Raw genomic sequence first — 17,955 nt, 5'->3', positions numbered from 1 at the left:
AGAGTGCTTACCTGTGGCTAGTAAGTTACTCTGTAAAGCTTCACCCTTGCTAGAAGAATACATTTTTCTATTTAGCTTTAAAACTGATTTCCTAGTTTTTTTTTTTTTTTTTAAATCACTGTATGTGCACATAACCATAAATTTGGGGCTTTACTGGCTCAGATGTATATTAATTTTGGGGTTTCATTATCAATACTTGTTTTCTCTTTCAAAACCCCTGAAGAAAACATTCTTACATTATTTAGAAATTTTGAATAAAATATAACCTCAGTTATTCTGGGTGGGCTGTTTAAAAATCCCAGCAAAGCAAATGTGATATATTGGTAGGAAAAGTATTCCCTTACAGTAGACTTAAAATTGTGGGAAAACTTTGCCTCTCTCTAATTTTCTTGCTCTGCATGTGTTAATGGCTTAATTCCTCCCTACCACTCTAACACCATGTCTCTTTAGGCAGCAATTATTTTGACAAAATTTGATGATAATATAACTACAGTGGGTCATCATCTGTAACTGTTTACTACTCTCCTTGTCTTGGCTGCCCTCTAGAGTTGATAGAAAAGAATTTTGCAGGATTAATCTTTTTTTGTTATTGTTTTGTTTTTGTTTTTTACTGCATCTAACATCTAGTAATGTTCAGTCAGTTGAACAGATAAGTCTCATCTCCTTGAGGCCTATTTTGCAGCTTCTGCTTTATTAACCCGGGTACAAATGCTTAGGTTCATTCTGTGTTTACAGCTCTCATGCATTGAGGAATAGATTCTCTCTGCTATGTGATTAATAGAAATGAAGCCTGATGTGGAAAGTTCACTAGCTCAGTGTTCCTGTTTGCAGCTGACAAAAATTCTGACTCTGACCAAAACTGTATCCATGGAGATAACTAGAAGGTCTCTGCTGTTGTGACCCACCTCAGGTTCCTGCTTACCAACTTTGCGTCCATCTACTGTCGTGTGGCTGTCCCTTCGGATTCCCCCGTCACTCTCTTCTCCTACTGTACCTTTCATTCTGTTGCTTTTCTGTGACTTGATTGCGTTGGGTCGTTCTTTGTCCTGGCTTATGAAGACTGAATGGTTTGAGCTTTGGATTCTAATTCTTTCAGTTTAGCACTAAGTGAAAAGTTACTTTTTCTGCCACCAGTAGGTAGTTTGATGCTTAAGAGTAGGGCAGTGTAAGAACTTAGTTGACCCAAGGTCAAAGCTCAACCTTGACTTTATTTGACAGGTAGTAACATTTGTGCCTCAAACTGTAAGACAACTCAGGAAATTTTTGAGCTATGTTTTTAAACTATTATTTACCAGTTTGAAAGCTATAAGCGGTCTATTACGTGCCTGCTTAGTTGAAAAGATCTTTTCATGAAGAATCTGTTATATATTGTAAAGATTAGTTATCTATCTTAGGACTTATGCAAACTTAAAAATAACAGATAACCTCGTATTAACTTTTCTCCAAGATGGAGAGTGATCATAGAGAATTAAAATAACATCAAATCGATAATGGGCATCCATTAGGGTCAAGATTGAGAGTCAGTAGCCCCAGCTGTACTTTTGTCACCAAATACATATTTCTTTTAAAACTGCTGTCATAATATGTAACTATACTTAGAATATTTTCCCCTCTGGATTTACTTATTTTCAATTAAATATGATTTGATTCTTCTGTTCCACATGTTCTTGAATTCTCAAGTGGAGAATTTGTCATCCTGATTTTTGAATTTTCTTTCTTCTGTTATCAAAGAGGAAGATTTTTTTTTTTGTTGAGCTGCATGCTATGTCCTCCCCCTTCCTACTGATCTATAAGCTTTTCCATTGGCTTTCTTTCTGTTTCCTGCTGCTTTCTTGCTTCATAATTGAAGGGAGGATTCAGACCCATCCAGGTAACAAACTCTTGGTTCTGCATGGCTTCTTTATTACTCTCTCCTGTTATTATTATTATAGTCAGATAGATGTTTCCAGAGGAATACCTGCACTAATGGTGGGGACTTACTGTTAGTATTGTTTCAGAACTATCAAGCCTGCAGTGATAACCATAAATAACTCACAGTACTAGTTGTCATTTGAGAGATTTGAGCTCTTTCCTTCCAGATCATTCCTAAACCTGTCTAGATTCCCCACTTTATTGCAGTTACTCAAAAAGGCAAAATTGGGATCAGTTTCTAGCATGTTACTGCCACTTATTTTGAAAGTGAAGACATTTCCTATCATGTGACAGCCCTATAGATAATTTTAATTAAACTTGACACTAATAGACTGATATGAATGTTTTTATGTCCACAGAAATTTCCTAGTCTCCTAAATATTTTATAAATGATGTAGTGATAGCTTTTTAGGAGCTACCTTTATTTTTAATAAGTTGATAACAAGCCACCTACTCTTTATGAAAATAATATTTTAATAACAGAACATCTTAAAGTGTTACCAGCTGTATACCTTTTGTTGTGTTTTTTTTTTACATTTTAAAATTGATAATTTTAAGTTAAATTGCTATATTACTGCTATAAAAGTGTGACAGCAATTAAGACTTGACCTAGTATACCTAGTATGGAATATTTGTTAACATTACTTATTCAGCCACAGCAATAGACTATTTCCTGTATATTGTGTTTTTAGTTCAACTTCGTATTTTTTAGTTAGTAAAAAAGAAAAACGCTAAAGGTAGTAAAACACGTATTTCTCTTTGTAAAAAGTAAGTTTTTTTCTCCCCTCCTCAGTTTTTCCAGAGGCCTCAAATACAGCCTCCTAGAGCTACCATCCCGAACACCAGTCCTTCCATTCGTCCCGGTGCACAGACACCCACTGCAGTGTATCAGGCCAATCAGCACATCATGATGGTTAATCATCTGCCCATGCCGTATCCTGTGCCCCAGGGTCCTCAGTACTGTATACCGCAGGTAACGTGTTTCCCAGATCTACGTGTAGTATGGGGATAATTCTTGGCAGTAGAAGGGGATTAATCCAGATTCTTAGCAAAGGGAGCTGGAAGGGTAGTAATTGCATTTCCTTTTAATGTTGTATGAACGTTTGTTGTTGGTAGTAATTCTGGTCCTTTTGTTAATATATATAATATTGTAAGGCAATAACTTTTACATTGCTTTTCTTAAAATTTGGTAGAACAACCAGTTGTTCTAAAATAGGTTTAGTAATTATGCTGTTTATGTGGCATTCAATGTCATTACAAGCTACCATATTGAAATAATTTTACAGTAAGCTGATGTCTGCCTATGTGCTTTGATTTGCTATATGACTTGACATAAGTCACATCTTTTTCTTCATTCTCATTACATTTCTTAGCAAGTTAACATTTTGAATATGTTTAATCTAGTGGCTTCACCTCATTTAAATGGTTTTCTACACAGAGACTTTTAATTTTTCCTTAATAAGCAACCTCCATAGTATTTAAAAAGTGTAATTTTCTTTTCCAGTACCGTCATAGTGGTCCTCCTTATGTTGGGCCTCCACAACAGTATCCAGTTCAGCCGCCAGGGCCAGGTCCTTTTTATCCTGGACCAGGGCCTGGGGACTTTCCTAATGCCTATGGTAAGTATGACAGTCAGGCAGTTTCTGCTAGTGTCTTGTACTTACTCCGTTTTGTTGTTGGGTCAATTTGGGCAATGTAGTTCAGTGCTGTGAAGGACTTTAAAATTAAAGGTTGCAAATAGCTCTGGCTTTAAATTTACTTTTTATTTTATCTTTGTTTATATTGCTGAGGTATTACTGGTTTCTAGCTCCGTGTGATTTAGAGTAGGCTCATGCCTCCTGATGCTGTCACTATACCACACCCACCACCACTGCACCACCTCACTGACCTCCTCCCCTGTTTGCTCCCACCTCTATTTCCGCCTCTAATAGCCTTGTTTCTGCAGTCCTGTTTCTAAGATTTGTTTTGGCTTAGTTTTATCAGTTTTTTGTTTTATCTGTATTCCACATATATTCAGATCATTCCTGTCTTCCCCCTTCTCTCTTTAATCACTTAGCATAATCCCCTCCAGGGCTATGCACACTGTTTCAGTGGCATACATCTGCGCTTTAGACAGTGGAAAAAGTCTTATGGAGATGATACCTTTTGAGGAAAGAGTACTATAGGAATGGTTACTTCTGAAGAAGCTGGTAGTTCTGTAGTAAAGACTTGATGTCTTGAGTTCTGACATCGGTTACCAGCTGATTATTTCCACTGGATTATTTTTGATAGCATATGAATAGACCTTCTCTCCTTTTTATGAGTTCTTTTTTCCAACTGTTTACCAAAATATTTGTTATTTGGAAAGCTACACATAAAGGGATGAAGTTGGATCATTAATTCTGTACACACAAAAAAGCACCAAATGGAGTGAAGATTTAGATGTAATTACCTGAAACAATAAAATACGTATAAGAAAACACTGGTGATATGTTCTGTGACATCAAGGATTGTTTTGGTTGCTTAATCCCAATGACATAGGAAAAAAAACAAAAATAATTGGGATTTCCTCAAAAAAACTTTTATTACAGCAAAGTAAAATAAAAGATAAAAAAATACCTACTGAACGAGAGAAAATGTTCTCCAGTCTCTCATACACAATATATAACTGATAAGGGATTAATATCGAAGATATATAAAAAGCTCATATTTCAACAGTAAAAAACAAAACAGCCAATATATGGGCAACAGATCTGAAAAGATAGTTCCCTAAATAGGATATCCAGAAGACCAATGGACTTGAAAATAAATTTGTTTTCTATTTTAAAAGATACGCAGGTGAAACCCATGATGAAATACAATCTCCCGTCCATGAAAGTGGCGTGTATTAAAAAAGATCTCTAGTAATGAGTGCTAGAGGGAATGTGGAGAAAATTACCCAGTTTGTAGGAATGTAAACTGTACACCATTGTAGAAAAGAATCTATATTTACTTTTTAAAAAATTGAAAATGAAAACGACATAATACCAAATTCTACTCATGGGCATTGGGCCAAAGAATGTAAATCCATTAATGCAAGAAGTCATATGTTCTACAGTGTTCACAGCAGCATTACTTACAGTAGCTGAGACATGGACACAGCCGAAATGCCCATCATAAAGTGATTAAATCAAGAAATTCAGAATACAGGTAAGGATACTTAACCATAGGGAAAGAAGAAGTGCACCCATTTTCAGCGGAGTGGAGTGAGTTTTAAAATGTAGTAAAGCAAGTCAGAATAACAGCTAATACTGGATATATACATAGCAAACAATTTGTAAAGTAAAATACAAAAACCAGTGAGTATCAGTGGGGAAAGGAAATGATAAGGGAATTGTAAGAGATGGTTGTGACTGGGGAAAAATTAAAAATAAAACTACTAAGAATGTACACTGTAACAAGGAAAATAACTTCAATAAATGTTGCTTGGAAAACTGGGACTGCTGCCTGCAAAAGAATGAAACTATATTAGTATCTGATACATAATACAACTCAGCATGGATAAAAGTCTTGGATGGTAAAGCCTGAAACTATAGGAGGAAACATAGGTACAACACTCTTAAGACATAAATCTCAGAAACATCTTAGAGGACTTGAGGCTCCAGAAGCAAAGAAAATGAAGGAAAAGATAAACAGCTGAGATTACATCAAACTGAAAAGCTTCTTTACAGCAAAAGAGACAATAACCAGAACAAAGAGGTAGCCCATAGATTGGTAGAAGATATTTGTACTCCATCTAACCAATAAGAGACAGATACCACAGATCTTCTGCGACTCAACAAAAACAAAGCCCACTATCCAGTCAAAAAATGGGCAGAAGAACTAAAAAGACACTTCTCCAAAGACGAAATGCAAATGGCCAACAGGTATATGAAAAAATTTCAACATCACTTACAAACAGGGAAATGCAAATCAAAACCACAATGAGATACCTTACACTGGTGAGGAAGGTCCATATTAAAAGCAAAACTGGTGAGGATGTGGAGGAAAGGAACCTTCTTTAACTGCTGGTGGGACTGCAGACTGCTGGAGATTCCTCAAATTACTGTAAATGGATCTATCACATGATGCAGCTATTCCACTCTTAGGAATCTACCCAAAGGACACAAAAACATTAATTTGAAAAGAAACCTAAATTCCTCTGTGTACTGTGTCACTATTTACAATAGCTGAGATAAGGACCCAACCTAAATGCCCAAAAACAGATGAGTGGGTCAAGAAGATGCGGTATATCTGTACAATGGAATATTGCTCAGTAGTCAAAAGAGAGACACATGTTATCTGCAGCAACATGGGTGGAGCTAAAAGAGACTATCCTCAGTGAAAAAAGTCAAAAAAAAAAAAAAAACGATAGAAAGAATATAGGGAAACTGAACAATGGGCCAAGGGAAGAGAAGGCAAATTGCAGGCAATCCTAGATCTGAGGTGTACAGCCTCAGGGAAGGGAGGGAGAGGGGCATGGCTCAACAGGTGATTGGTGGTAAGAGACTTAAGGGTCTGTACCTGAGGGGATGTATCAGATACTGTGTAAAAATGAACAATGAGGGCCCTCCCTGGTGGCTCAGCGGGTTAAAGCGCAGCACTGGGAAGCTTAAGCCACTTCCACAAGAGTTTGATCCCCGCTTGCCCTGGAGGTGACCACATGGTGCGGCAGACCTCTCCTGACCCACCCGCTGCTCCCCTCAGCAGTGTACTTCGTTGATCTGCCTGTTCTGCTCCCCACTCTGTCTCTCACCCTCTCACCCTCCGCATCTCTGGCCTGTGCCCCAATTCTGTACGAATAAATAAATAAATCTTTTAAAAAAATGAACAATGATGTAAGAAAATCAAAGTTTTTTTTTTTTTTTTAAAGATTTATTTATTTGTGCATACAGAACTGGGGTACAGGCCAGAGGCTCAGGGGCAGTGAGAGGCTTCACCAGAGACAGAGCGGGGAGCAGAACAGGCAGATTGACGAAGTACACTGTTGAGGGGAGCAGCGGGCGGGTCAGGAGAGGTCTGCCACATCATGTGGTCACCTCCGGGGCAGGCAGGAATCGAACTCATTCGGAAGCGGCTTTAGATTCTCAGTGCTGTGCTCCAACCCGCTGTGCCACCAGGGAGGGCCCTGAGAAAATCAAAGTTTTAATACAAAAGAACTATCATATAATCTAGCAGCCCATTTTGGATATATATCCAAAAGAAATGAAAGCAGGCTATCAATCAGATAGCTGATTTCTCTGTTTATTGCAGCACTGATAAGGAAAGAGATTGAATGTAACAGATGAATGAATAAAGTAGATGTGCACATGGGATATCATTCATCCATGAGAAAGAAGGGAATTCTGCCATTTGACTAAATGGATGAACTTTGAGGGTATTCTGCTAACTGAAAGTAGTTGGAAGACAAATATTATATGACATAAATTGTATATGGATTAAAAAAATAATCAAATTTGTTAGAAACAGTATAATGGGATATTGGGTAAATATCCAATGGATATTGGGTATTTGGATAATGGAGTATTGGGATATGTGGGTAGGGAAAATGGTTAAGATGGTAGTCAAAGGCTATTAATTTCCAGTTAAAAAATAAGTATGTTTTGGGGATCTAATTAATGTATAACATGGGGATTATAGTTTCACTCTATTATATGCTTTAAAGTTGGGAGTAGATCTTCAATGTTCTTACTACACAAAGAAATGGTAATTCAAAAAAATTTTTTTAAGAGTGTAATTTATGGGTCCTACCTGTGGTACAACAGGTTACAGTGTAGCACTTCCGGAGCTAGCTGCAGTCACTGCAGCACAAGTTCGATTCCCAGTCAGGGAGGTGACCCATAGAAGACAGCAGACCTCTTCTGTTCCCCCCGCTGCTCCCCTCAGCAGTGTATTCTAGTAGAGCCACCTGTTCTGCTCCCCACTCCGTCTCTGGTGAATCCTCTCACCCCTCGCACCTCTGGCCTGTACCCCACTTCTTGTATGCATAAATAAATAAACAAATCTTTTAAAAAATTGTAATTTATTATAAACAAACCTGTGTCCATTAATGTGATGTGCTTTAACTCTTGCACCACCAGGGAGAGCCCAGTTAAAATTATGTTTAAATATAAAATTGACTCTTGCTATTTCTTAGAATATATTGAATCGGAAAAAAGCTATAAAATTAGTACATGCTAAAATAACGTTATGGGGCCTCCCTGGTGGTCCAGTGGTGCATGGTGTTAAGTCTCAGCACTATGAATCTGTCAGCAATAGTTGGCCAGGGTGCTGACCCAGCCCCCCTCCCATCTTTGCACTTCTGGCCTAACCCTAGCTCTTGTATACATAAATAAAGACAGTAAATCTTTAAAAAAAAAAAAAAGAAAGAAAGAAAAATGGCTGCTTACTGTCAGTGTCATTTCATATAGAAAGGCTATTTTAACAACAGAAGTTTTAGGAATGAAATAATTTCAATATACAGACAATGCTTTATAAAAATGTCAAATTGGCAAGCTTATCCACAAGTGTACGTGAATGTGTATATGCTAGTTATTGCATGAACTTACCCATTTATCATTTTCATCTCTTGTATAAACTAGACCTAGAACCAGTTATCTAGAATTGGGTTCACAAACTTTCTGTAAGGGGCTAGATATAGTAAGTATGTTTCAAAGGGCAACTGTTCAACTCTGTCATTATAGTGGGAAAAGTATCCAGATGCAATAAGTAAACTTATTTACTTATTGGTGTGATCTAGTAAAGCATTATTTACAAAATAAATGGCATTAGGATGGATTGACCCATGGGCTTTGTTTATAGATCCCCTGTTCTAGACAAGCCTACTCCATTTAATGCTTTAGGGACATTAAGTAATTTGACTAATAGACAAGTGGTATGCAAAAGTCACTTAGATTTTTAATAGCACAAATGTATTTAAATACTTTTGATGATGTAAAAAAGTTAAATTAGTTAATAAAAGAAAACTTCAATGTGGTAAGTTAGAAGGGCTGCTTTGCTGGGTTGCTAGTTTTACTAATCCTGTTTGACCTTGCTATATGGAGATTAATTTACTCTGCCAGGTTACTCAGCTGGTATTTATTGTTGGCTATTACATATCGTTCTTTGCCAAAATCATGTTTGCTTAAAAATGTTTCATTGGCAAGAGCCTGATTTCTTTTTTTAAGGAATGGTTCACCTTCTGTATCTTGTTTCTTTCAGTTTAAAAATTGTGGCAAGGTGAACAGATTTTATTGCTGGTCTTGCAGCATTTGAAACCAGTTTTAGGGGTTTGTTTTCTGAATTTTGGAACTCGTAACATAATAGGGTATCATAGAATTGCTTACTTGAGCTCTACTTTGAGATAGTTTACTTAAAGGGTGACTAAGGTTTTTTTACATTGAACTTCTTGAAATCCTTATCATTTTCCCTGATTACATCTTTTCCAAGTTTGATTCTCCAAACCTGATTGCCATTTGCAGAACTCTGCTACTGTGTATCACACTGCTTCCAAGAAATTATGAAGATTATGATGTTGGTCAAGATGTTAGTAATGTTGATAGCAATAGAGCCAACATTATTTGACTGCTTGTAAAAGTATCAAGGATTTTACTTGTATTACTCACATTCATACACATTTCTTTCCTTCTTGTACCTTGCTATTGTTACAAGGCAGGGAGAGGGGCACCCTTAACCCCAAACCTTTCTGCTCTAAATAGGCTCTGCCATCCACCGCATCAAGACAAAGCATATAAGATCTTTAATGGAAAGAACTTTAATACAATCAGTGTGCAATACAGAAAAGACAAAGAATATGGTTTCTAAATCAAACACCCAAAGTGACCCATCCCTTTGTCGGTAAAAGTCCACCCAAAAGGGACTGGCCCAGAGCAAGGCCTGAAAGCCCTCCAAAAGCCTAAAGCACCTCTGGTGGGGACCCATGGAAAAGGGTCTGAAATGGCCAGACAAGACTGGGAGGAAAAAGCAAATCAAAATCAAGATAAACGCTGCCATTGTAAACCTCCCCACGGGCCTCTCCCACATCTGTTTCATTCAGTCCAGGGCCAAGAAACAAGAGCCGCTTCTTCATGTGCCTCCCTCAGGTCTCCTGGCCTCCATCCTGCTTTCCTCCTCAGTCTCTTTATCCAGATTCTTCTCTTCTCTGCTTAGCTCCACCCTCCTTTGGGTGGGGCAGGGAACCTGGAACCTCCCCCTCTCTTGGGGAACCCCCCCTTACATTTTCACTTTCTCTATTTCTACCACAGGCCCATCTTCCACTTAGGCAGTGGATCAGTCTGCTACTGTAGCGATTTTGTCTACCTGCAGAAAATAATCTTTTTAAAAATCTGTTCTCCCCCACCCCCTGAGTTAGTCCTATCACTATTCAGGTCTACTGGTTAATTCCAGTTTTTTTTTTTCTTCTTTAAAAAATAAAAAGATGGGCTTGGGTTCTGTATTCTTGTTCATCTGTAGTTCATTTTCCTGCTTCCATTTGTAGTAAAATCTTAAGAAAACAAGTTATCTATACTTACCATCTTCATTTTCCTGCATCCATTTATTACTGAATCCATCCCAGTGAGGATGCACATCTCTCCTCCAATCAAACAACTTTTGACAGTCACCAGTGACTCTACTTTGCTAAGTCTTAGTTGGTCTCAGCACCACTTGACATAGTTTTGACCTCTGTCCATTCAGGAGCTACTTCTGTCATGCTGCCTTGGTTTTCTTGTTCATCTCCTTTGCTGCTTTCCTTTATATCTGTCACCTCTAAGAAGAAATTGAGTACTTCAAGATTTAATCCTTGGGCTTCTTTATGTATCTTCATTTCCTGAGTTACCTAGTTTGATGATTTAAATGTTGTCCATATTCTAGTAATTCCAAAATGGATTTCTGTTCTTTGACTCCAGACTTGTCTCTCCTACCTACTGGATCTGTTTGAAGAGCAAATAAGAATCTCAAACTTGAGATTTAATTCCTAATTTTTGTCCTCATTTTTAATTCCTAAGTCTTCTGCCCTAAACTCTGTTCTTCCTCCTTGTTTTCCTCATTCTAGTAAATAAATGGCATCTCTATTCTACTAACTCAGACAAATGCCTATGAGTTTTCCTTAAATACTTTGCTTCACACCCACATCCAACCCATCAACAAATCTGTACGACCCATCTTAAAAACGTCCAGTATCTGATCCCTGTCACCACTGTTACTCTAAGCACTCTCATTTACTTGTAATTGAATAATCAAAGTGAAAGTTAAAAAGCATTTGTTTAGAATACAAAGGGTGGGTGGAAGAAGATAATTTTCAGGCAGAGGGCAATATGAATAGCCAGAGGTGTAAGCAGTGTTGAAGATAATGGGAATGCAAAAATATTAGGAACAACTTAGATCATAGCAAGAGCAAAAATGTGGTGTTTAGAAATCTAGAACCTAGAACCTGATTCTTAATATCTACTGGTCTCAGCCTTTTTCCTGTCCCAAAGATAGGATATCTGCCAAACCTTGATGGTGGCGCTCTCTATGGCAGTTGTAGAGAGAAGGATTAAAACAACCCCCACCCCAGGATAATCAGATATTTTCCCCTGCAGCTCACCAAAGCCACACACAATACATGCTCATATAAACCCTGGTTTGAGAACTGTAACAAGTAGGGCCTCCAGAACAGGCTTTTTCATAGTCAGGGCTTTAGCAGGATTAGAGTTTGGGCTATGTAATTCTGGTGACAATCTATAGCAGTTGTTTTTATATTAGATGCTAAAGAAAAAGGTATTTATAAGTGTTTGACCACTTATAGCTGGAAGGGAGTTAGTAGAAACAACAATTAAGAATGCTTGCTTTTGTTTGGTATTTGCTTTTGACAAGTGACCATCCAGATGCTCAGTGACATTAGTGGTCTTACAGTGCTTGACAAAATAACTGAATGCTTCTGTTCTCCTTCTTTAGGAACACCATTTTACCCAAGTCAGCCAGTGTATCAGTCAGCACCTATCATAGTGCCTACACAGCAGCAGCCCCCTCCAGCCAAGAGAGAGAAAAAAACAGTAAGAGATCTTTAATATTTCTAATTAAAATTGAATGTCCACTTACTTGTGAAATAACTTTGCCCACAGCTGCAGTCATTATTCTTCTCAGTTCACAAATGATTGCCATTTTCTCTCTTATAGCCCCACCATTAGACCTGGAGGATTTACATGGGCATATAGCTAGCAGTTGGAATTGTCATTTGGTAAATGACAGTGTGTCCTCCAACTTGAGAACTGGGAGGGTTTGGTTTTCTAAGGACTTAGTGAGAAAAATACGAATTCAGTTCTCACATCCAACTTGTCTTTCAACTTTAGTGCTGGGAAGCTCTACATCTGACTATCATGTGATGGAGGGTGGGGTATTAGCACAAAAGAAAAGGAGCAAAGTTGCTTAAAGACAACAAGAAAACTTGTTTTTATGGAATTAAGAAATGTAAGTCAAAATTTAGGAAACTATTCTAATAGTTTTCAATAACTTACAAGGACTTTGATTCTGTTAAACAAGCCAGACACAAGAAAATTAGATTGTGGTAATATAAAATGAATTTTGTGGAAGAGTGGCTTTGTAGTCTTTTATTCATCAGAAACCACTAAATAGGTAATGTTTGGAAAGGACCGCATCGTTCACACAGAGGAACGAGGTAGGGGTGACACACAGCCACATTCTTGAAGTACTCTAATTTAATAAAAAAAATTAATGACTGTCCAAACTTTGGTCTTTACTATTAGAAGCAAATAGTGTACACATGCCATAAGTCATGACACCACAGTTGAGACACAGTGCTTTAGAAATATTGGAATGTTGGAACATTATGGTAAACAGTGGACTGGAAAACACTAAGAGTGTGAGAGTGAAGGTAATGAACATGGTAGACAGTAATAATAGATCTAAAGACAGAAATACCAATAGAACAGATTAATCAGAAGCCACTACTAACACCACAGTAGAAACAAATTTCCGTATCAATAAAAGCAAATGATATTTAAAAAAATCTTATAAAATTTACTATTTGGAAAGCTTTATCTCTCAGTGCTGTCCCAGGGTGGAAGGCCCAACTCCAGACACTCCACTTGCATGAGAGCACAACCTCCACTGACGTTATTAGCATGTGTAGCCTTTTCTAAATTCTAAAGAAGATCATGCGCACTAGTCTGTGTTTTGTTACTGTTTCACTTATAACACATCATAATGATCATTCCATATCAGACATGTAGATCTTTTTCATTCTTTCTAATAATCATTTGGTTTTGCTAATAGTTGATTGCAAGAATGTAGCATAACTTTTGAATTGCAAGATATGCATGTTTTTTTAATTGAAGTACTGTTGTTATACACCCTTGCTAGTGTTTTGACAGCTTAGTGAATTACAGTATTTTTGATCATCCTTGAGGATATTTCTGTGTCTGCTGGGGGGAAAAAACACTGCTGCACTGAGCATCCCTACATGCATAGGTGATGTTACCTACAGCATCAATTCCTGTTCCTAAGTCATAGACATGCAAATTTTATTGGAGAACCTCATGCTATTAGATTTTAAGGCCTTTAAAACTACTCTACAGAGCAACTTCCATATTACTTTATGATTTTTATGTTAAGCATTATAAATGAAAACATAATTACAAGAAAAAGCAGTAATATTTTGCACTTTTGACGTAGACATTCAGTCAACTGATTCTCATTTTAGCTTATTCTAATTAGTTCGGGTCAGAGCTAATGGCCTAAATTTCTGTGAATGACATGATTCTGTATTTGAATTAAAGTCAAATATGTTACTTATCAACTTTGATACTTAATAGGTTTCCCTGTTTGCACCTTTGATACTTCACATATCTGTAAATCTGTTGCAAGGACACCCATCTGTAAATGTGCTGTTTTATTGTAACCTTATAGATAAGAATTCGAGATCCAAACCAGGGAGGTAAAGATATAACAGAGGAAATTATGTCTGGAGGTGGCAGCAGAAATCCTACGCCACCCATAGGGAGGCCCACATCCACACCTACTCCCCCTCAGGTAAGATAGTGAGCCTTGATGGATGACGGTGTGTATTTGCTCGCTAATTACTACACAGCTCTTCTTTATTCTATAACCACTTTCTGTTCCTTCCATCAGTTGTCTCATAGCCTTGAATATCTAAAGGATGTTTAAATAGATGTTATTTCACTTTACTAATTGTTATAACTTTTGGATTTTTATTGAAGTTTCTGTGCATTGTTTTTATATTCAGAACATAGCTGTTGCCACTCTTCCTATAACTATATTTCATAATACTAAAAGGAGCTTTATTCTTACTCATTAAATGAGTATTTCATATTTTCAATAGGGAATGATTGGAATTAAATGCTACACATTGTGTTAAGGTTGAGAATTTAAACATTTTAAATGAACAACATTGTTTGATATGATTGTTTGTCTTATTAAGGGTATATTTAGATATGTTACTGGTATATGTTATGTTTTTAGAACTACATAAATGACGTATAGTGGTAGGTATTGTTTTTAAAGTTGCAATTTTTGTCACTTAAACACCTTTTCATTCCTGGCACAAACTGTGCTTATTGTGTTTCCCTAAGAGTTCACTTTCTTGTTTTTAGAGATCAAAACATTCTAGGAGGTGCTGGAGTTTAATTAACCTATAATAGAGGGTGATTCCCTCCAAGTTTCGCATCATTTTTATCTTGTCCCTGGGACACTTTAAATTTTGATACAGAGGAAATGATTTTCAAATATTCAAAATATGTAACAAGAGGACCCCGAGTATAAAACAGATAAAAACCAGAGTTTTAAGGAGTGGAGGAGATAGGGGACTTCTTGCTTTTCTTAAGAACTCTCATGGTTGAATGGTGAAGAATTCCTTAGCGCCCTATTTCTAATAAGTGATGTGGATGATCAAGTATGAAGCATTTTAGAATAAAACTATTGATTTGATTTTAGCAAATCAAATAAAAACTTATTAAAATTGAGATCACAAATAGATGGCTGTATTTAGAGCACTTGAAAAACCTATGAGTTTTGAGTAAGCCTAAAACTTGTGCCTTTGTTCTAATGATGTGTTTGACATTTGGAAATGCTAGTAGTCTCTGACTGACATTTACCTCATCTTCCATCATATAGATAAGTATAATATGCCACCATCTAGGTAGGTTAATTATAAGGTTAAACTAATGATTATATAGAACTTTATACCATTATATCATTCCCATTTTATCAGTGTTGTTTCAAGATTAATTAAGGTCTCTTATGTTCAATCTCTTCACTAGTAGTGGACATTTACACATTTAAATTATCTATTAGGCTTTAAGTAGGGGTGAACTATAGTAGGGTGAACTATAGCAAAACTTTGGGGTTAGTTGATTAGCAACTCAATTTTGGTCTGTTTTCCCATGTTAGTAAAACATTGTTATTATTAAGCCAGATAATTGAAACTTTTTGTTGATTTGTGTTTTAAGTTTTCAACTTGAACATGTATTAATAGTTCTTTTGCATTTGAAATCCCTAAAGGGATGGCTTATGACTCATTAATCTTAACAAGTTTATTTCCACCCTCTTCTGCTTATCCTTAGACACAAAACTCCTTTTGCCCTTCCTCCCAACCTCCCAAAGATCAGGGACCGACCTACAAGTATGTGCATCATCTACATAACCATAAAGCATATTAAATGTACACTTTCAGCTGATAAAGGCTATCAGTCAAAAGTTATAGTGTTGATCATTCTTTTTGAGGTGATGTACTGTCTTGAAGCAGTTTTTATAAATGATGTAATCTGCTTTTAATTGCCACTTGCCAATCTGTTGTCTTTCCAAATGTATGATACTCATAGAATAAATAACTTTTTAACATACTCATAGGTACCAGAAATATTTTATTTTTCCTTTATGTTAAAGAATATCACAAGTGTGATGATGACAACTGAACTTTGGCTTCATTTTCTAGAAATTCATAAGAATAGGGGAACAGTCTTTGTTAAGGGAAACCATCTTTACTGTCTCATTACTTGATTTTTTTTTATGTGAAAATATTGACCCTGTGTTTCAGGGGAAGCCATAATAAAATTCTCTACTTATGTAAAAAATATGCAAGTTTTAACGTTGGCAACTAATTCTATTAACCCTATGCCAGCAGCCAAAGATAGCCTATTAGGTTTGGCCTAAAGGCTGCTAGTTTGAAACTTCGGTCAAATTCTGGTTAGAGGGCCCTCCCTGGTGGTGCAGCGGGTTAAAGCACAGCACTGAGAATCTGAAGCCGCTTCTGCATGAGTTCAATTCCCGCCTGCTCCGGAGGTGACCACATGGTGTGGCAGACCTCTCCTGACCCGCCCGCTGCTCCCCTCAGCAGTGTACTTCGTCGATCTGCCTGTTCTGTTCCCCACTCTTGTCTCTGGTGAAGCCTCTCACCGCCCCTGAGCCTCTGGCCTGTACCCCAGTTCTGTATGCACAAATAAAAAAAAAAAATTCTGGTTAGAGCTAAAACATTAGCTAGATCTGGAACATGGAGTACCTGTTTTGAGCCAGACAAAATGCATGTGTTGTGAATAGTAAAGCCTTTTCCTATGATTGAAGTCATCCCAGTTTCCTTAAGGGGACAGAAGACACTAATATATAACTAGTCCTCCTGTGAAATTCATAGAAAGAGTTATGAAAGTACAGAGAGATACCAAGTGGTACAACAGAGTTGAAGCACAGACTCAAATAACTTGGATCACCAAAACCTACTCATGAAGGTATAGGTGAGATAGTACAGGGGAGAGTTTTAAAGCTTAGGTGTAGAATCAGACATACTTGGTTTTCAAGTCCCATTTAACTACTTTTCTTTTTTTTTAAAGTTTATTTTTACACCATTTTGTGCCTTTTCCATCTCAGTTGTAATCCTCATGGGCTTCCCATCACCAAATCACCCTTGTGTCATCTCCATAGTCCAATGCACTTCCCTCCTCCAAGTGTTTTTGATCCCATTCCCCACTCCACTCCCATAAAATGTCTCTGGTATATAGTTGTTCATTATTATTATTTTCTTGCCTGGCCCTTTATACTCTTGCAATGAGTGAACCGATCGTTTTTCCTTTTCTTTCTGGCTTATTTCACTAAGCATGATCTTTTCCAGCTCCATCCATGTTGCTGCAAAAAAGGCATTTTTTTTTTGGTTGCTGAGTAATATTCCATTGTGTATATGTACCACATCTTTTTAATCCAGTCATCTACTTTTGGGCATTTGGGTTGTTTCCATGTCTTTGCAATTGTAAATAAAGCAGCAATAAACATGGGAGTGCAGGTGTCTTTTTGAATCAGTGTTTTTGTGTCTTGGGTAGAGACCTAGGAGTGGGATTTGCTGGGTCCTATGGAAGCTCCATATTTAGCAGTTTGAGAAACCTCCAAACAGTTTTCCATAGTGGTTGTACTATAACCACTTTTTTTTTTTTTAAGGTGTACTTATTTATGCTTACAAGAACTGGGGTACTGGCCAGAGGTGCAGGAGTGAGACAGTTCACCGGAGAGAAGTGGGGAGCAGGACAGGCAGATATACTAATATACTGAAATTCACTGCTGAGGGGAGCAGCAGTCAGGCCAGGAGAGGTCTGCTGTGCTATGTGGGTCAGCTCCCTGTTGGGGCATTGAACTCATGCTGTAGCAGCTGCAGATAGCTTCATAGTGCTCTGCTTTAACCTACCTGGGAGGACCCCCAGTTCACCACTTAATTTTGTAACTTTAGTTGAATTAATCTTGGGAAAATCTGTTGTACAGTTTTGAGCTTCCGTTTTTTAAATTTTATTTTATCTATCTATGCATGCTCGCATGCATGCATGCAGGGGGCTGGGGGGGCAGGGAAGCAGATTCATCAGATACAGATTGGGGAGCACAACAGGCAGACTGGTGAAGTACACTACTGAGGGCAGCAACAGGAATACAAGCTAGGTCTGCTGTGCCATGTGGGTCACCTGCTGGCTGGAGATTGAACTTCAGTGGCTGTGGATTCTTCACAGTACTGTGCTTTAACCCCTGAGGCACCAGGGAGGCCCTCAGCCACATTTTCCTTAATTAGTATTTCTTCATCCC

At 37.5% G+C, this 17,955-nt stretch overlaps 1 protein-coding gene across 13 annotated transcripts in view; it reads left to right on the top strand.

Annotated features, from left to right (window-relative positions):
* EIF4G3 (eukaryotic translation initiation factor 4 gamma, 3) overlaps positions 1-17,955 on the top strand; it is a 236,988-nt gene that overhangs the window by 117,069 nt on the left and 101,964 nt on the right. For 8 of the 13 annotated variants that reach the window (XM_012722291.1, XM_012722290.1, XM_012722286.1 and 5 more), the window contains 5 exons: positions 1,850-1,870; positions 2,705-2,884; positions 3,416-3,530; positions 11,824-11,921; positions 13,795-13,917. In XM_012722291.1, coding sequence (XP_012577745.1) covers positions 1,850-1,870; positions 2,705-2,884; positions 3,416-3,530; positions 11,824-11,921; positions 13,795-13,917 — 537 coding nt within the window. The remainder of the gene's footprint in view (positions 1-1,849; positions 1,871-2,704; positions 2,885-3,415; positions 3,531-11,823; positions 11,922-13,794; positions 13,918-17,955) is intronic. The other 5 variants (XM_012722292.1, XM_012722284.1, XM_012722288.1 and 2 more) reach the window with 1 other exon arrangement.

Source organism: Condylura cristata, unplaced genomic scaffold, assembly GCF_000260355.1.
Source record: "Condylura cristata isolate star-nosed mole 26May11 unplaced genomic scaffold, ConCri1.0 scaffold00008, whole genome shotgun sequence".
Lineage (NCBI taxonomy): Eukaryota > Metazoa > Chordata > Mammalia > Eulipotyphla > Talpidae > Condylura > Condylura cristata.
Note: the sequence above shows the minus strand (reverse complement) of the source record. Positions and strands in the feature narration are given on the sequence as shown.